The 20,953-nt window shown below is 40.9% G+C and overlaps 1 protein-coding gene across 2 annotated transcripts; it reads right to left on the bottom strand.

The window, feature by feature from the left end:
- Positions 1-1,372: 1,372 nt before the first annotated feature.
- LOC131126106 (F-box-like/WD repeat-containing protein TBL1XR1) lies at positions 1,373-20,361 on the bottom strand. 2 transcript variants are annotated; one of them, XM_058068299.2, is made up of 16 exons: positions 20,116-20,361; positions 18,300-18,364; positions 10,593-10,696; positions 9,842-9,987; positions 9,504-9,726; positions 7,903-8,035; positions 7,328-7,469; positions 7,098-7,161; positions 6,934-7,031; positions 5,549-5,609; positions 5,322-5,443; positions 5,059-5,133; positions 4,850-4,977; positions 4,426-4,591; positions 4,222-4,323; positions 1,373-3,499 (listed from the first exon to the last, which is right to left on the bottom strand). In XM_058068299.2, the coding sequence occupies exons 3-16, from the start codon at positions 10,648-10,650 to the stop codon at positions 3,473-3,475; spliced, it is 1,545 nt and encodes a 514-aa protein (XP_057924282.1). In that variant the 5' UTR covers positions 10,651-10,696; positions 18,300-18,364; positions 20,116-20,361; the 3' UTR covers positions 1,373-3,472. The 2 variants fall into 2 exon arrangements, with proteins under 2 accessions (XP_057924282.1, XP_057924283.1); XM_058068300.2 differs by lacking the exon at positions 20,116-20,361 and adding an exon at positions 19,714-19,912.
- Positions 20,362-20,953: the final 592 nt, after the last annotated feature.

Below are 20,953 nucleotides of genomic sequence, written 5' to 3'. Positions count from 1 at the left end.
GGAGCAGTCCAGTCTATCAAATTACCAAATTGGCTGCGCCACCTTGCACCGTATATATCTTTGGCCTACTGCCATGGTCCCTGTCTTACCGTACTAGTCAAGCCCTCCAAGGATTTTCCCTTCCCTGTTATCCTTGATGCTAGACCTTAAACAAACATTAACTAATATACAAGGTGTCTGCAATTTGAGAGTTCAACCCACAACCCTGAACCCATGTGTGTGTGAAAAAAAGTGATCGCCCGCCTCATTAAAACATAACTGAGATTTCCATCGATGAGTCTGGAAAAGGTTATTAAGCCGTTTCTAAAGTTTTAGGACTCCAGCAAACCACAGTGAGAGTCTTTCAACAGTGGTGAACCTTCCCAGGAGATGATACTGTGTCATCTGTAACTCACTCATATGTGGTGGAAGCGATCATGGCATCGGCAGGCTGATGGTCAGGTACTGTGGCCCACTCAGTCATACAAATCGAGATCCCTGGGAAAAACAAAAGACGTATAAGAACAAATTGAACAGTGGGCACCAAGATGATGTATTTGTTATGCAGAAAATGTGTTATCACTGCATTTCTGGATATGCATGCATCAAAAGCTCTGACATATGAAACAAATCAAAGCTTTATACTGTGTGCTTTGTGTGTCCATAGTTCATAGTTCCATGTAGTGGTATATGACTCAGTTATTAGTTATGTATATAGAGTAAATGTAGTGTATGTAGTCATTGGATGTGGCTATTCAAGTAGGATTATGTAATCCCTTATTTACAGTGTATTTACTATATTAGATTTCACTTTTTTTTTTTTTTTTACAAATAAGCTTTCATCCATTGCCAGTCCAGGGTGTACCCTGCCTCTCGCCCGAAGAGAGCTGGGATAGGCTCCAGCACCCCTGTGACCCCCGTAAGGAAAAAACGGTAGAAAATGAATTTTTTTTTTACAAATAAGCTTTCATCCATTACCAGTCCAGGGTGTACCCCGCCTCTCGCCCGAAGACAGCTGGGATAGGCTCCAGCACCGCCCGTGACCCTCGTGAGGAAAAAGCGGTAGAAAATGAATTAATGCATTTTTTTTTTTTTTACAAATAAGCTTTCATCCATTACCAGCCAAGGGTGTACCCCGCCTCTTGCCCGAAGACAGCTGGGATAGGCTCCAGCATACCTGCGACCCTGGTGAGAATAAGCGGTATAGAAAATAGATGGAAGCTTTCATCCAGTGATAGTTGCCCGCTGCTGGCTATTAAATAATACAGCTAAATTTGTAACTACTGTAATTTACTAGTTTATCTTCATTTAGTAATGACTGAAAATCATGAATCACTATCACTACTGCGAGACTCAATTAGTGGGCTAGTGCAAAAAAAAAAAGACAAAGTGATATTATCAAAATAGATTTTATTCTAGACCTTGAGATCTGACTGATATTCCAACAGTCAGACTGCAACCATGTGAGTGAGTAAAACGCAAGTGAGGGCAAAGACATCACAAGAAAAGAAAAAAGATTTGCAAAATTGTATTTACATTTTTCTGTGATACATCAATAATTATCCAGATTTGATCTTTTTGTATGTGTGTGTTTTTTTTTTGTTCATTTTGAGTACGTATAGTTACAAATCAATCTGAATTACAAAAGTTTTGGAGTACAAAACCTTCACGGGCTGTCAAACATAGCAAAGACAGAAGAATCAACGTTAGTATTTTCGATAGGAACAAAAAAATGAATGGAAAGGAGGGGGAAAAAAGAACAAAAGAAAAGGAAAACAAGACAAAGCTAACACTTGAATTCAGTGTATAAAGCTTATCTAAAACAAACATTTAAAAATACCATTCCACTGTCATGGACCTCATTTGAAATTGTGTATTTTGTAGTACAGTTCAGTCAACATCAACACCATTAAAGCAAACTTCAAAATAGTAAAAAACTTTGAAAACGAGTAACATTCTCCCCAACACGCCTGTTTATGGAACTGATGATTATGGCTGAGAGATGAGAACCTGGAATGCAAATGTTAGCGTCAACATTTCAGAGGAGTCCAAAGAAATGTGATTAAAAGCCTTGAATCTCACTGGAAACACTGCACACTTTTTTTTTTTTTTAAACATCAGATGTGTTAACATGAGTAAACACACCTCCCCTGTTTTTCCATTTTACTCTAAAGTGCAGCAAAGGAAAACCCTTTTGAAGGGCAGCTAGTTACATTTTTTTATGACTGTTGTATGGTATTTTACTTTGAAAAACAAAACAAACAAAAAAAACATTCTTCATGGTACGCACGAGAACATCACACCGTTGTATTTCAGATGGAAATGCACTGAATTCACTTGCATTTGAACAATAAAAAAGGAAAAGCGCCGTCTATTCGTGCATAGGCTCGAGCATTGCCTTTCTGCAGCTTCTCAAACCAGGTTGGAGAACAAAAAGCCCACTCTGGTGTCCTAGAAGTGCAGTCAAATGTGACCCGGACACGACAAAATGTGACAGGTTGCCCCTTGAAACTCCACAAGGTGATGTCTCCAGAGCAAGCAGGCAAAACAAGACACACTTTCCAGGGGCTTTAAGTCTGATTATCACTCAGCATGACTTTGCTGCAAAGCCATGGAATTGAGGAAGCAAGCACGCTGACTTTGAGGGAGGGGGGGTGGGGGCAAGTAAGCAAGTGGTAAAAGGGCCCGTTTAGTCACCTCCACGTCGCTCTCTCAACCCACCAGAAAGCAAGCCGTTGTTGTGCCACAGTCCTTCACAATGACACGCACACAGACCGACAAGATGCTGCAACACATAGAATCTCTGAGCCTTTTTTTTTTTTTTTTTTAAACTGATGGACTGTGAAGACCTGAAAAAATGCTTTTTCAGGGCAAAAGATGCAAACAACACATTTCATCTTTTGATTAATTGGTTTATATTCAGTTTACAATGGCAAAAATGCAACAAGTCTATTGGATAAAAATAGAAAAATGATAAACCATTGTACCTTGTCAGCTGTACATCTGCATGTTTGAACTTTTAAAGAGTGCCACGTTGTAAAAACAAACTCTCCCCCAGCACACAATATAAAACTTACAGTAAAATCCAATTTCAAAACAATGTCCACAGGACACCAAATGCTGACATATGCAATATGCACACACCAACAGAACAAAAATCTTTAGAATTCTGGTAAAAAGGATTAAAAAGAGGACACGAGAGGAATTCTGCTGTTTTGGTTTTGCATGTGACGGGTCTGGTTGGAACAGGAAGCGACCCCCCCCCCCTTCCTCTTGAGAGTCTCTCACACATGTGCCCAACAAGCGGATGTGGCAAGAATGTGGTCCTTTAAATGGGTGTTGGAAGGTGCGGGCGGGGCAGCGCTCTGTTTGGCTGTAATGGCAGGCCATGGCGTCAGGTGGGACTACAGCAGTGTGGTGGACAGGCAGGGACAGTCAGTCATTTTGGCTATGTACACATTCGTAGTCGGTCCATGGCTCCCCCGTACGAGTGTCATTTCCTCAGGTCTAATACACAAACCTGGAGAATGAGGAGGACAACAGATTACAGAGAGGAAGTTGCGGCAGGTAGTGTCTCGTTACAAAACCAGCCAACATGGTAGACATGTCGCTAGCTCTCTTACAGACTGGTGAACCCCACCATTACCGCTCTGTGACAAGCAGTGGTATAGTAAGTATACAAACACATAGCAATACAGGTTTAACTGGAACAAAACGTAACAGTTTTAGGTTTCCCATAATGCATTTCATCTGAGAAAAACATTTCTTTGGAATAGCATAGAAAATGATGCTGCAATGCTGCTGCTGTCCACCAGAGGAAGCCAAAGCACCCAGAGCCTAAAGGGAAGCTGACGTCATTGCAGCACCGTAATGACTGCTTTGCTTAGATGCAATTATGGGAAAACGTAATGCTTAAAAAGGTGAGCCGTGGATCAGGATGTCAACACAGGCACTACTTCAACGTGATTGATATAAAAGCCAACAACATCAAGTGCACATTATGTCCCAGACCCAAGACTTATCCTGAATTGCACTACAAAGTAGAATTCCTTATTTATAAATCAAATATTTTTGTAGTTTGAGCATAGAAAACCTGTCTATGCCATTAATAGAGTCCCATAGACATGAAATAACACCCCTATAGTCGCCTTTCCATTCATATTCCACAATATTGTAGACATACTCAGCGAAAATAAATGCCCACTGTTCTCAGCAGACGTGAGTTAAGGCGGCGTTACTTACGGATCCATCGGATGCGCTTGCTCCTACTTTATCCCCGGTGGCGTTCCAGCACACCTCAAAGATCCCTCCTGTCCCTCGGTAACTGTGGACTAAAGCACCAGTCTGACGACACACAATAACCCGTGTTAGTCATGACCGCCGTGGATGTGGTGGATGTGTGAGAAAAAGAGTGCGAGAGCACGGGTGGCCATTGCCAACACAGACCTGAGTGTTCCAGATGTGGACACACTTGTCAAAGGAGCCGCTGGCAAGATGTCTGCCGTCGGGGCTGAAGGCCACGCTGTACACAGGCTCCTGGTGGCGGGTCAGTGTGTGGATGCACACCCCACGCTCCACGTCCCACAGACGCACTGTTGAGTCAAATGACGCACTGGGAGGGAGGGGAGAGAAAGAAATGCATTTAAATGAACCAGTAAGTATTAATATGTATACAGTATACAGTACAGACAGGCCTCCTTTATTGTGGTTAAGTGGTTCAGGACCTGACCGCGTGGTTACAGCATAGAAAACCCATTTATACTTTTACCAGTTAACTTTCTCGCAAAGACCGAGGTAGGAAATAAAATCACATCAAAACGTGACTGGCCGTGTCTAAACAGTGATGCCCACATACAGGTCCAGGTCTCACCTGGCCAGCATGAGGTTGGCATTGGGGTTGTTGGTCCCAGGTCCCGTAGGGCTCCATTTGATGGTGTAGATTTCTTTACTGTGCGCCTGAAGGTCGTGGACACACATGTCCTGTTTCATGCTCCATATCTACGAAGGGGATCGCATGGTAAGACCAGACGGTTAATGCCAAGCACACACTTCTGCCTGTCTGTTTGTCCGTGAACTCACCTTTAGAGTCATGTCGTCGGAGCAGGAGGCCAGCAAGCTGCCAGTGGGGTCCCACTTGATAGCGTTGACCTCGTTCTAAAGCAGGGGAAAATACAAAAATAATGTGAAAATAAAGGAGTAATCAAGGAAATGGCCTGTGTGCCGCTTATCACGGTTACATTACAAACATATGAAAAGAAGAGGTTGCTTATATTATGAGTATGAGACTAATACACTGTATGTTTGATTTCATTTCCTCCAACGGCAATACTGCCCTCACTTACCGTGTGCCCCTGGAAGGTCTTGACAGGTCGGTCCTGACCCAGTTTGCAGACATGGATGCACATGTCTGTGCTGCAGGAGGCAAACGTGTTGTTACTCTGCCAGTCTACGTCCAAAGCAGGTGCTGTGGGGAGGTGCAGAAAAAAAATGTACAAAATGTTTATGACAGGGAAAGGCCAACTCTCGATGGTTGATGTATGAGATGCCCAAATGCTTGTCACTCACTCACCGGAGTGGAAAGGAAACTGCTGTTTTGCTTCTCCTGTGTGGGCGTCCCAGATAATTGTGGTCTGAGTGGAAAGAGACATTTTGTATTGTCAATACTAACCACACTTCCCCTTTGGGAAAACGCTAGAATTGTGTTGTACAAGTACACTGCTGGAGTATGCGTGGGTTTTGGCAAGTTGTGTTGCAAAGTTATGATAAAATCCTTTAAATTCAACTTTGAGGAAAACACTTATTTTATTTTAACATAACACAGGGCTCTACATTAAAAACCAAAATAACTTGCCCATAGGGAATCCTTAAGGTGAGAACTACTTGCCCGAACTTGCCCCATGTAAAATGAAAAGACTGCCATAATGATATCATGTAATTTTTTGTGGCATCACATGAGAATCTCAAATAAATAAAATAAATAATACCTTACACATCGTAGTCGTAGTAAGCAGTGATATTTATAAGTTGTGCACCACAATGGAATAGACACATTTGTGTACTAGTAAAGTGTTTTTAATCCAGAAAAAAATGCTCAATGGTCAAACAATAATTTGTGAAGCAAAGGTGAGAAAAATCCACAGAGAAATGGAACCGCTAGATTTTGTAGCTTGTGCAAAATCAGCACTTGATATTGGATCTAATCGGTGGTGTTTCATTATGACCACTTCAAATTGTCACAGCAATGTGATTCACTCACCTGTGCCATCGTTTGATTTGCTGCCGCTAATAAAATACTTGTTTAGGAGGCACTGGTTCATCACTTTTTGCTGTTTCCTTCAGAATTAGACGATGTTGGCAGCGACGCCATGATTGATGTTTTCGTAGTCAAACGATCGCTGATTGGTTGATCGCGAACAACGGGTGTGGGTACAACGCGGACTGTGGATTACGGACCGCGGTCTAAATAAACGATTCTGATTGGTCCATTGCAAGGATTGCTTTGCAAATTACCACCGGAATTACGCAGTCAGTGTTTTACCAACACCCAACAAGAACCGCTTTAAAAAAAAACTCTTGGCAGTATGGCATGCCAAAGTACACTTGCCCGACGGGAATATCACTGATTAGATTTACTTGCCCGAATTTTGTTTTAACTTGCCCCGGGCCATCGGTACATCGTTATTGTCGAGCCCTGATAACATCAGGTCGCAATATTGAACACAGTACTGAATTCAAACAGTCACAAGAACATATTTACACCGACAAACACTAGATGGCGGTGTTCACCAAGGTTCAGACCAGGATACTTTCTATTATTTTTTCTGTTACCCAGACCTTCAGCAGTCTGTCATGTGAAAGTTTGCCACTGTGCGTATTCCCAGTACTAAATACAGACAACAGAAAATGTGCGTCCTTCACCTTTGTGCATTTAAACCCGACACCTTCTACACTTACCTTGTCAACCCCAGCGCTCAGGATGAAGTTTCCTTTTTTATTCCACTTGAGTGCAAATATGGGACCTTTGTGTTGACCCAAAGTACTGGCCAGGTTACCTATGAACGAGACACGATGAAGAGCCAAATTCAACATGGTTATAACGCTTAAGCTGAGAGGTTTACCGTCTTTTGTCCATATTCTCGCAAAGCCATCATATGAGCCTGTTGCTAGGAGCGTGCCCTCACTCTGAAAGAGACAGACTCTTTAATCACTGAAATGCTGAAATGGGAGAGACGACACAGACATTTCTCTGCATGGAAGAAATACATTTAGCAAAAACAGCCATCACAAGCATGTGTGTTCAGTCAAACCCGCGCTTGCGATCATACTGTCCAGTTTAACACATACTCACATTCCAGTCTAGTGAGGTGACGTCTTTGTTGCTGGGTACGTCCTGGCCTCCTTCCCGTATGCAGTGCCTCAGAACCAGCTGCGTGGAACCACTCGAGCTATTCTCACTCAAGTTCCAGATTCGAGCTGTCGAGTCTCCAGACCTGTCAGAGTAAACATATATACATTTGGTTAACACATTTGCCTCACAGTCGGGAGAATCTGGGTTCAGATCTCTGGCGTTTGCATGAGCTCTGTGTTGGTGAGGTTTTCCTCCCACATTCCCTTAACTAGGCTAATTGGAGTCAGTTGTCCAAGGGTGTGAATGTGAGTGTGAATGGTTGTTAGTTAAATCGGATGGATGGAGTCTTTAAAAATAGTAGCTCAATTTTGACCCTACACAGTGCCCCCACGCCCAAATGCACCCCAAGTGAATGAAAATTGTGTGCCGGATCACAGCACAAGGCATTTCAGGATACCTTCCATAAAGAACAGATGCATACCTTATTCTTTTACTCAACAAACTAAATGCCCTTATTTTATTTATATGACAGCATGCAGCATTAATGTGCGTGTGTGTTTGTGTTAGTCACTGACCCAGATGCTAGCAGGTCGTTGACTGGATTCCAGGCACAGATGAAAACTTCAGATTCATGACCTCTGAGGACCATTGCTTTACTCTGGGGTATTTCTACATCCCGATCCACCTCCATCATCTCTGAGTGGTGATCTGTAAGGGGAAGTCATGAAAACTGTTTATTAAAAAAACACTGTTCTGTCTAGAAAAACTACAATATTACCACTTTTTCTTTAAAAATACTTTTGCAATATTACTGATCTAGAGTGTCTTGTCTGATCAACAACGTTATGAAAGACAAACCTGAAGGAAATATCATGTTGTCTTGCTTAAAGCCATTTTGCAATTTTTTCAACACTAGTGCATATAACCATCATGTTCGGGACCTGCCATGGATTAGTTTCAAAACCAGCTCTAAAATCTAATATTGCCTTTACGCATCTCCTTAATTGCATAGCAACAGAAACACTGACTTGACAATTTTTCCAGCACCATGTTGAAAGTAAACTACACCAATTAGGAAAGCAAAATCCATTTCAAACCAAAAGAAAGGGATGCTGTACGCTGACAAAAAATACTAAGTAAGGCATTCTCAGGGTTCAGTATCTCAATATTAAAGCCACAGTTCAGTTCATTTTTGGTACAATAAGCGCAGAAAATATCAAACATGAAACTACTTCGCTTTGGTGCAATTTAAATAATTGTAAAAAAAATGAATGAATAAAAAAAAAAAACTGCAAACTGTTGGCAGGTACTTCTCGTCAAAAACTGGGCTGCACACTTCCGCACCTCGCCTCTTATGGTGGCGCTAATGCACACTGGAGGTGCCCTGCATGCCGGGATCTCCACTCCCGCTGCAAATGAGTCACCTTTCGTAGGCGCTTGCATTTAATTATCAAGTAACCGCATGACACAAGAAACACTTCATGACCCTCTGTGGGCTTCCGGGAAAAATATGCATATGTATACATGTAGCCTTACACCCCTGGCAGTAAGAGGTAAAACAATTCTTGGGTTGAATGAATCAGATGACTAAATTACACACCAAACACACAGTTTTGTCTGTTCAAAATGAAGCTTATTGTAAGCCATTAACTTACATCAGGGGTGGGCAAACTACGGCCCGGGGGCCACATGCGGCCCACCAAGTGTTTGAATCCGGCCCGCCAGTTGCTTTTTCAGTATTTCAACTTTTAACATACAAACTGGCAACATGTCTTATTTAGTCATTTTTTTTTTAAATGTAAAATTTAGTGACATAGTTTGATGTTTAAAGTGCTCCTGAAAAAAGCCACATGAGAACATACAGCTACAATTAGACAAATCATTCAAGGAAAATGTGTGTGTTAAATACATGTTCTGGCCCCCTGGACAATTTTGTTAACTCAATGCGGCCCACGAGTCAAAATATTTGCCCACCCCTGACTTACATGCTAAAATATGTGGAAAGGTAATAAATATTTCAATTCAAGATAGCATAACAACCACAAACGTGTTTAATAACTAATTTACTACACTCACCAAATTAGCAGCCTCATGATAATTAAAAAAAAAACTCAGCTCCACCTCATCACACACAAAACATAGCTGTGTCTTGTTTACAACAGTAAAAAATGCTTACTGGCTAAGGCATGGGATCCATTTTCCTCCCCGTTGGCTGCACCCTCTCCGTTCTTGGTGCCTCCCTGGGGGCCAGTGCCACTGCCACTGCCTGCTGCCGCCTGCTGTTGCTGCTGTGCCAACTTGTCTCTGTAGGCCTGCTGCCTGGTTTGGACAACATCTGGCATCACTGCATCGATTAGAGACAGCGACTCAATGGGACGGCCGTCAAATAAGGTCCCATCCTAAACACAAAAAGACAATGGAAAAAGAGAAACGTGTTAATAAGGACTAATGCTATACACTAACAATGGAAGCGTAAAAAGAAGCAAATTACTGATGTAAAAGGTGGTGACTGACTTCGTTGATGCTAACTTCAGCCTCCACGTACTGCAGACCCTTCTGTATGATGGAGATGAGGGCAGCAGGGGGCACCAGGGCTCCATTGATGTTGGATTGGCTGATGTGGCTCTCTATGCCAAAGGTGAATGCTGAGTGCGAGAAGCCTGGAAAGTGAACATGTTGAATGTTGTAAATGAAGAAGCAGAGAACAGCACCATGTAATATTTCTTCTAATTAAAATGCTTAATAAAAAAAATCTGCTTTGTAATTAGAAAGTTCTTATGTTATGTATGCCATGTTATGGTGGACAAGGTACAGTCGTTTCCTCGTTGCACTGCGGTGCGAATATTGTTCCCTCACTCTATCACAAACTTTTCAAAATGAATAAATAAATGACCACTGTTTCATGGTTGACTATGGCCCATTATCCTGTGTGGAAGTCGTCCTTTATTTTAAAATGCCATGCACAACCGATCAACATTACATTTGAGATGCAAAAACAAGGACCTTTCCCCAGTAATTATGCCTTATTATTGCTAATCATATCCACTGCATAAGGTCATATGAGTATTAAGATGACCATGAGGTTTTAACTCATGTGTACAGGGCTGTAATAATGTTAAATCATGTTTTTAAAAAGGTACAAACAAGTTTTCTATGCTCTAACTACATAAATATTCAATTTATTAATACTGAACCAATTAACCGTGATGAACGAAGGACGACTGTATTAATAAATGAAATGTAAACCATAATTTAGGAGACCTACCAGACTCTTGCAGGTATCTGTAAACCAAGAAATTAACCTCATCACTGCTTATGCTCATTTTTAGTCCCGGTCATTAAACCATTTGGTCAGCACACTAGAGGAGCCTGGGAAAAGAAAAAAAATCAAAGTATTAGTTTTTGGGTTTTTTTGCTTTAAATTTTCCAACATACTGTAAAAATACACCCAAGATGACATTACACTGAACAAATACTTCAAGAAAAAACACCCTGCTTGACCCCCAAACCATGCGCTTTCAAAACGTAACAGAAGAACATCAACAATCCTCCATGTGAAGACAAAGTACATTTATTTTTGTTCACTTTTGGTAGAGGGAAAAGCCTCTTGGCGTGAGACAGGGTACCAGTTTCCACTCATTAATCTATAACTGGAAATAATTAGTAGTCATCTTCATGAAGCATTTCGAAAGGAGGCTGGAATAGATGGGCTTTGAAGCACAGTAATAACAGATCTCAGTGCTTACATTCTGAGCTCCATACTCCTCATTGCTTCAATGCGGAATGTCTAAATGTGAAAATAAACACGGGGTCTGGACAAGGGCCAGAAAGCTTGGAAGAATGGAATCTAGTATTAAGAGAGTGTAAACCAGGGGTAGCAACCTCAAAATGTGTGTGCTGTAACAAGCCTTTGTGTTATTAACACCTTGGTAAGGACACAATATTAAAATGGAGGGCCTTACATTTATGGATGCAATACATCATTGGCCAATTTTACCCAGTATTTCAGAAACAGACACTTTTAGAATGAGACATCAACCTCTGCACACATTGCTACAAAGTCAATGACTTAAGAATTCTAACAATGCTAACATTAGCATGCTAACACCTAGCATGATAGCTCTAATTGTGTGCTTGAGTTCATATGCATGAAAATCACAAAAAATGCTAGTATGCTCATGTTGGCATGCTAGCAATGCCAACATTAGCATGCTAGCAATGCCAACATTAGCATGCTAACATCCGGCATGATAGCGCTAAGTTCATATTCATGAAAATCGCAACAAATGCTAGCATGCTAACACCCAGTATGATAAGTGCTCATATAAGTACTATGCCAATATTAGCACACTAACAATGCTAGTAAGTAAAGCTAACATTAGCTAAACGTCAAAAATGGTTCTCTCTCACAATGTTAAAGAATCTTTAAAACATTTCTGCATCCAGACAGTGATCTGAATCACCCCGCACAATTTAATCAGTTCCAAAAATTCCTTCAATTCCACCTAAACCCTTGTCATTTTAAAAGTAACTCACAGGGTGAAAAAGTGTGAGCACCCTTGATTGGGGAACGGGCAGACGAGCAGATGGACTGCTTACTATCACTTCATCTGGCTTTCCAAGTAATGGCTGGTTGTAACGGTCTTGTTTTTAAAATCAATCATATTGATTTCCTACCCCCCAAAAAGGTGCAGTGCTTGCATCACAGGCTACCTTTGTACTTCTTTTACGAAGAGGAGATGGGGCATGATATCATTGCAGTCCAATGAAAACTCTGTATGTCACATTTAGTTTAACTCTGCAAAACCAAGTATGTCATATATACATATACAAACATATACATACATACAGGCATACACACACACACCACAAAATGACACTGCTTTTACAGCCATCATATGTTGTTGAAGTTCACCTGATATTAACATTTTGAAGCAGACACTCATTACTTCCTTGTCAAGGACTCACAGTTTGTATGTTTCCCATACATTAATGTGTAGAGGTCCTCAACTAATGAATCTGTGTCAACACGAATGAATTCGACACTACTACTACTACTAGTACTTAGGTAGCTGTATGCATCGTAATTCCCAGAATTAAAATTGAATAGAGAAAGTGTGTCTTGAGTCACAGATTTCCTGGGTAATCAAATAAAAGTACTAATGGTGGGGGCAGACCTCCACAAGCCCTGTGTGTGTCATTTAGCAGAGTTGTGACAGGCGACATTCGCGTGCTAAGATACATGCATCAATCAGGGGTGTCCCAAGTGTGGCCCGGGCCCATTTGCAGGCTGTGGGTAGTTTTACTAGAGGCCTGTTGCAGAGTGTAGAAATGCAAAACAATGGAAAAGTAGAGAAAAAAGTAATAATGCAATGAGAAAATGCTGAAATGTTGATACCTGATAACCCATAAGGTTTTTCTTTAAACATATGTATAACTTTTGCCATTTGTAAAAATAACATTTAAAGAAATGCAGAATTTCTTGCTAAATGTAATTGTTCTGACAATTTTGAAGTGCGTGCAAATGAAATTTCTTATTGTTCTTGTTGTCAACCCCATTTAAATTGAAATTGTACATGCACAAATTTCGGCTTGGCTGCTACTTCTGATTTCAATGTAACTAAGTAAAAAAGCAAATATGTAATATCATGAGGCAATTATACACTTATATGGTTTCACAGTTGCAAGCCTCCCTCGGAGGCCCACGGTGAAAACAAGTTTGACGCCCCTGCCCTAGTGTTTAGTAAAGTCAATCTTTACAATCTCTTTGACCACACAAAGATAAATCCCTTACCTCAGTCACTACTTAAGACATATTTACATTTCTTATGCTTTTTTTGTGCAAGAGGCACAGAGGTGATGATGCAACCCCACAATAGTAGAGCACATTTGGTGCAGTTTTAAGCCAAAAAAAAAAAAACTGAAAAGTGAACTGATATTCTGATTGTTCTACTGCTAATTACTAAAGAATGGAAAAAGGTAAAATTCAGATAAAAAATGAGAGTCTATTTTCTTTTGGTATACCATCTCATGACACAATATTCCGTGTGTGTTGAAAAATCAGCCCAATTAATCAAAAATGGCAGGTAGCGAGAGGGACAGCTTTTGAAAAATGGCTGGGATTGAAGGAGTTAAAGTGAGAACCTCACAGGCTCTTTGTTAAGTTCCATTATTTGGGAATGAAGTGACTTCACCAAATTTCACTTAAAAAAAATTTAACTCAAGGTTTATATTATCAAGAATGAACAAAGTGCAAAACACATATTTGGTAAAATAAGCTTGATAAAACGTGTCCTTGAGGCAAAAACACAAAATTATTTGCACGCTATGTGCCTACTGAAAAACACTTGTACAAACAGTTATTAGAATAACTAAATACTGATAATGAGAGGTAAAGGTAGTGTCAGTCAGATGTCTCAGTAGGTCACAGTGTTAGTCAGTTTCAGTCACGCGTTATATTTGTTGAAGTAACATCAATTAGCAAGCCTTTTGCAAAGAACACAAACCTGCATGTGGCTCAGGGGATGCCCTGCGGCATGTCACAATACTCCCTCAAACACTAAACAACCTCTCAGATGGGGCACTCGCTGCAGGGTTTAAGAAGCACCATATCAGTCCGCAGGAATACATCCTTCTATTTGTCTGTCATCGTTTCTTTGTCAAGGTCTGAGCTCCACGGCCAAGCTGAGGGGCTTCCAGGGTGATGGTGTCTGGTCAGGAGAACCAGGGTGGAGAGGGGCCACCCAATGATATGATCGAGTGCTCCGTGGTGCCCGAAAAAAAACAGGCCAAACTATAGTTGTCATATGTCATGGCTGCTTACAGCCAACTATTCGGAAAACAGTGCCTTTAGCGTTTTGGCGGGAAACTGCACATCAAGCGTACAACCCGAACAAAGAGCTACAAAAGAATCAACGCGGCACAGAACCACAATCCAAGCTCAATCTTCCAAAACATGCCATGTAGTATAAGAAACTTTTCTGAGTTCTGTGGAGTTCAGAGTAGGGATGGACATACGTTTATAGCGGTTAATTGTTTTCAATAAATGAATTTCGGTATATTCGATATAGGTTTCAATTTTCCTTGTCAAAGCATAGAAGACCTGTTGAAGTAAACACATTTTTTGAGGCATCAAATACTGTATTTCAATATGTTTTCACGAATAAATTAACAAGCATGCCTCCGGCAGCTGTGGGCTTTATTTACAGCAAACTTCCACAACATCAGCGGGCATCCCGAAACCCTCAGTTACAACAAATTTTTTTTCACTGCTGATAAGTGCTAACAGCGGCCCGCAGCCTGGCTCTTTGCTTCAGCTAGCTTTAGCTTTAGGCTCGATTGCTAGCTGTCAGTGTGGAAGAGCCCACAGGGACAGTGGTGGACTTTCAGTCATTTTCGGAGGTCGATAAAGTTGGAGGATAAGATCTGATTATATACAAAGATCGCGCAACCACTGGAAATCGGTGATCCATGTTCACACTTTAATTACTTATTCAGTCTTATTTCACACTTAATAAATTGATTAAACCTAACCCGATTGTTAGATTTTGGATCCAAGCAGCAATGCATCAATAATTCAGCCTGATGTTGTGTAACTATGTGATGGATATTTTCTAGTCACACGTTGTTCCTTCCTTATGAATTGCATTTATGATAGTATGGCAAATAAAAAAACAAGATGTTCTAAAAGCGTGTCCAGATGACGCACGCGCAGTGTAGGAGAGCATCTGGGGTTATCGGCTTCTCGTGGCCAACTGGGGATTTCATTGCCAACTACAATAAATGATGCCTTTTAGCAAGATGACCAAGCCTGGGTTCACAGCATTGATAAATATGCCTTACACATAAGTACACTATGCCCTCCCAAGACTTGCAGTGTAAAACTGCTTGCAACTGAGTGTGCACAAACTATAGTGCATTGACAGAGAAACAGAAATGTTTCAGCTTTTTAGAAGGTTTGTTGACAAACAGTAACCCTTGATCTGAACGGAACAAATACAGCATAGAAGTCAGACTGAGTAATGGGGAGATGCGTTCACTGTCCTGTCCATGTGCACAAAACACAGCAGCACATTTCTTTGTTCCACCAAGTCACTGTCACACCCATTCATGCATAAGGTGACTTTGCTGACCTCTGGGAACCCATTGAGTTTCAACACATCAGCCACTTGAAATGCCAGTACCGCTAGAACGCCTAGGGCCTAGGGCCCAGGGCTTGTTTCTATTGCCGCTGTGTTTGAAAAGTGCAAACAGTGCAAAGATGACCTTGAGTGGCTCCAAGTGTCAACAAAGAATCCCTTTGTTGACACTTAGAGCCACATATTTTGTTAATAGTAGTGATGACATGATATTTGGTAAGGACGAATGTACAGGTACAGTTTGCCAAATCCAACTTTGAAACGTTCTCACCATCAGGTGTGCACAAACTACAACTAAATCAAACTTTTTTTTTATAGAAACGGTTATCTGTACCAGTCTGAAAAAATTGCTCAGCTCTTCATTTAATGCGTCAGCAAACACGAACGCAGACGATGTCTATCATCTTCTCATACTAGTAGGATAATAGTTCACTGTATTGAATATGAAAATGAGTTCACTGTACTCAAATGGTCTCCACTGTCGCCACATCTCAATCCAGTAGAGCACACATTTAGGAAGTGGTGAAATTGGTTACTGGAAATAGATATATTGGTTTGGAAGGCGCATTTATGCTTATAGTTACAGTTTCTTAGCCGTACATTTAGAAGCCTGTGTAGTTTAAGAAATGGTTACAAAAGGCAGATGCACTTAATTCTTCTCTAACTCACACACGTGTTAACATTTTGAGGAAGAAACATGTCTGACTAGCCAGCTAGTGTTCTGAGGTCATACTGTATTTGTCAGTGAGTATTACTGTTACAGACTCTGTGTATCACTTTAAGTTTTCCGGTGTATAAGCTACCGTGGCAACATGCTAAGAAGCGAACCAGCTTCATAATTCCGGCATACCCAAGCTTAATCCTTAAATGTATCCAGTACAAGGAGATACCCACCTCAGATCTCTGCCACTCATCTTTGTACACTAAAATCATTAACACACCTCGTTAGTGCAACTCATTAAGATTGCACACAAGCATCTTGTCAACTCTGTGAACATGGTTATGAGAACACACATAAACTCGCATTCTCTCTGTATCAATTTTGTGTTAGTAATAATTTTTCAAAAATAATTCAATTTACTGTCATCTGTCACTTCAAGCTGCCGTATGTCACAGAGAGCAGTTGCATAGAGGGCACCTTATGAACCTACTGAATCAGTCCTATTCATGAGTTGTGTTTGTTGTCAGCCAACTGACCGCTATTTGGCCAAGTTAAGCTACTACTAATGTTAGCTATCATTGAATGTAGAGTATAACAGCGACACAGGGACCAAAAATTGTTGCTGTTGTCTGCATGTGGACAATCTATGAGAATGAACGTGACTAATATTCGGGCCAAACAACAATTTACACCAATTTTTCCATTAAAAAAACAAAAAAAAACACTGGTATTACATATGGCGCGGAACCGGCTAATAAAAATTGAATTTCTCAGAAACTGACAATGTGAATGAAGGCTTAAGCAAGGAAGTATTTACTTGGCAGATGGCTAAATAATGGAGGAATCTCATCACAAACATTAGCCCACCCCTCCAGAACTAAACACGTCGAAACGGTGACCTGAAACACTGGAAAAGTTGGTGAAGAAACTTTGCAATGCCTCTCTTTTGGAATGTGAATGGAAGATAGCTGGGTTAGCTTAGTTTAGCAAAACATGCTTGTAGTGTGGCTGCGTGTGTGCGACTGGGGCTGGAGTGTGTTCACACCCTTTTGTGTTTGACTGCTTGTTAACCTAAACGAGCGTTTTCCGATTGTGCAAGTTCGAAGTGAAATAAGGACAAGTGGCATGTTTATTCTAACAGTCAACAGAAATTCTCAAAACAGATTTTGGGCTTCAAAATGAAACTGCTTTTAGCCACATACTGTGCAATTGTGTCAATTTGTTGTGGCTCCCTTTGCAATGTATTTTTTTAACACCAGAATGGGGAAAATACGCATCTTTGTAAAGAGTTTTTTTTTTTTTAATCTGACTTTCTGTGAGACCCTGAATGAATTCTGGCTGAGTTCTGATTAGTGATTAACCACCCCACCCTTCAAAGAAAAAAATAGTTAACTATCCGCAACATTAGAATGCATTATTATAGAACAAGCACAAGTGACAATCTATGACACATAAGGATACTGACTTAAGAGGATGAAGCCACTGAAGAAAACTGTCAGTTTTAATTAGTTGCACAAATTACTTCCAGATTTAGCACCACCACAAGTGCTGTTGATCAAAGCAAATTGCCAGTAAGGGAATCAATGTCTGATTCAATATCTATCCAAGTAAAATAAAAAATATTGTTTTACACCGGTGCAAATCACAGCATGATCAGTAAAAGAGTTATGTAAAATGCTGGTATATGTTGCTTGGAAACTGCAAGCAGTTTCTGTTTGCATCCATCGTCGATAGGAACAGCTGCTACATCACTGCAGCGATAGAACAAATTAAAAGCAAATATTTTATAAACAGTGAAATCTGACAGATTAGGTGCCAACATAACTATGAATTTGATTGTTTCCGTCACTGCCCTTTCTGTGGTGTCTATGATCACACTACAACTGCACCCATCATCAACCCCAGTAGCGGCAACAAACAACTGTGCACACATGGCAGCTGCAGCCAACCTCGCTCGATGCAACTGTTGTCATGTTTCCACTGGAAACAATGGAGATGGCGGCAGATTACATGTCAATGAATATGCAGCTGGTGTGTCTGCCGCTCATGTTATGTCTATGATAGTATGTGAATTGATATGTGAAATGATTGCCCTGCACTACACACACCCACATCTCCCTCCTGGCAGATAATCAGCAGATTAGGGCTCAATAAATGTAGAAAAAGATCTTACCCATGTGATCAGGATATCTTTAGGCATGCATCATCGCTCTGTTACCCTCAAGAATGCTCAACCCCCTGAGACAGGAAAAAAAACCATCAGTCAACATTTATGGAAAAAGCATTCATATTAACAAAAAATACTACATGTCATTGTGAGATGAGCTACTATGTCGGCTATCAGAATTTCATATGTTTAAAATCTAGTTCAAGTGAGAAATGTGCAGACACAGGCAAGTGTTAGCAGAACATGGAGTACTTCTGACAGCACTATGACAATGACTTCCTCTCAAATGGACACTGTAGCAGGGATGTGTCAGAGTGGCTGAAAAGATGCAAACAGGGAGGTGGAACACCAAACAATAACAAAATGGGTCAACAAGTGCAGTCAATTAGGGAGTATATAATACCAACCACCAATTAGGATATACACGGTGTGGTATATGGACTGTAAAAGCAGATGGGACTTGACACCTAGAGCTGGTATCATTAACAACTACATTAGCTAACTGTTGGCCTATGGGGAAATATACCCAACCGGTGCCATGCACCACTGTGGCCTTTTACTCCCAGATTCACAATTTAACGAGTCAACTGCGTCACTCGGGATTTTCTGTTCCGCTTTACATGAGTAAAACTCAACTTTGTGTCTATACGCTAGTTTGCACTCTCCCTCATTGAGTATTCGGCTTTTCGCGCAGGTCACATGCGTGCAAAGCATGTCAACATGCTAATTATCGCTGCTAGATTAACAGGATAGCATGGCGTGCTAGCCATTTACGGAAATACGTCGCCCATCCCCCCACAGTACAGTGGCGGTGAATGAGAAGAGCACATTATACAGTGTTGATCGGCACGCTGTTTGGTGCACTTAGCTCCTGCCTCAATTTGTACAAGTTAATGGTTCATAATATATTCGAAGGGAACAAAACATTTCAAGTGTCCCGTTTGTCAGCCATGGTGTGGCATTCATGCAGTCTTAGCAACAGCGGATGCATGTCATAAACGGAGCAGTGCCTCACTTGTTTCAATGTTATAAACAATATCAAATGTTGTCTTGTCTACTCTGTAATTGAAATACAAAAAAAAGGGGACATTTTATTAATTCACGGCCAATACGGGTTATGGCTGTTCTTGTGGTGGCCGTGGCATTCGCCGCTCAAGGCGGTTGCAATTTTGATTAAACGAGCGTGGGGTCGTCAACAGTTAGCTGCTAAGCTTATTCAGAGACAACTGGAAAGTGTTACTGATGCGTCACAATTGTTTACATATCCCACCGAACACGTTACAATTAGCTTCTTTGCAATGGGATTAGAATAAGCACCATGACACAGGCAGCTCGCTAACGTTCCAAGCTAGCCTAGCCTAGCGCTAAAGCTGCTAACTAGCTCGCTAAACTAAGCGTGTTGCTATAATCTGGTACCTACTTGGGGTAAACCTTTCAAAAATAGACGGTATCTTCGACAGTTCTCGTGTACAAATCAGACCGTGTCATGTGTGTTATCGATTGTAAAACATATTGTTTTGGCTAATGTAACATCAATCGGTAGGTTAAAATATTAAAGCTAAAGCCAGGCGGTAAGAAGCCTGCAACGGTTTCAGACGTTCGACATTGTAGGCCGACCAGACAGGCAAAAATGAGCTGCCTGTAACTACTGTTATTTTCGCAGCGTCGCTCATTTCATTTTCATACATGGTCTACTTACGTTACACCTTATTTAACACGCGTTACATACCGCTACACAATCAGGCATGAATTCATACAAATGTACATCACGGTAACGGCGACGAAAAGAAAGGAAGCGTAAAGCGCTCCATCGACGACTAACCTATTTTCGAAAAGCACACCCCGTTGTTTGCCAACGCCGTCAAGTCCCCGTGTAGCTTCGATGGTGAGCTCCGGTTTCCTTTGACCGCTTCACGATGAAACGAAGTCACATATCCCCGCCGAGTCGACCGATGAGACGAAAATGAAAAATAGCAAGGCCTCTGGAAGTTTGTCCCGCAGCCAAGTACCAGTCATAACAACAGAGTCCGCGCCCATCCCCCACTACACCTCATTTTCGCCTGTGTGGTCACTACTCGCCAGGATTAATGACACCCCACCCCCTATCCTTTGCTCAGCCATTCACACTGGGAAAGTCAACAACAAGCTTACATCATCATTGCAATCTCTGTTCCACTCTGATTTTTCACCGATACATAATCCATAATCACATTTATTTAGCCGATATCTCAAATTAAGATATTGGATCTTATTTCTTTCTTCTCCAAAACATCTTTATTTTCTACAGTGTCTTTTTTTCAAACCACATTTTCTTATTAGTATTTTATTTTAAAAATATATTTCATTTTTTCTGTCCAGAAAATACTCCGGTATCTATTAATTTATACTTATTTATTTTATTTACTGTTTCGGTTGATTTTTTCATTTACTCAAAATATTTAATTTTATTTTTCCCTTAGTCTTGTACAAACCGCAAACTCACATTAGCTAATTTGTATTTCATTTTAACACCTTTTCTACACATTCACTATTCTTTTGGCATAGCGTTGTTTACTTGTTTCAGGCTTAACAAGTTACATCACAATCGGTGGTGGAGCTAGAAATTTTTCAATGGTACCTGAAATGTCTAGACGGCCAGTGGCGGCCGGGATGACTCAACA

Source organism: Doryrhamphus excisus, linkage group LG6 (genome assembly GCF_037039965.1).
Source record: "Doryrhamphus excisus strain RoL-2023G ecotype Guam linkage group LG6, RoL_Dexc_Guam_v1.1, whole genome shotgun sequence".
NCBI classification, from domain to species: Eukaryota; Metazoa; Chordata; class Actinopteri; order Syngnathiformes; family Syngnathidae; genus Doryrhamphus; species Doryrhamphus excisus.
The sequence above is the reverse complement of the archived record's forward strand: the minus strand, read 5'-3'. Positions and strand labels throughout refer to the sequence as shown.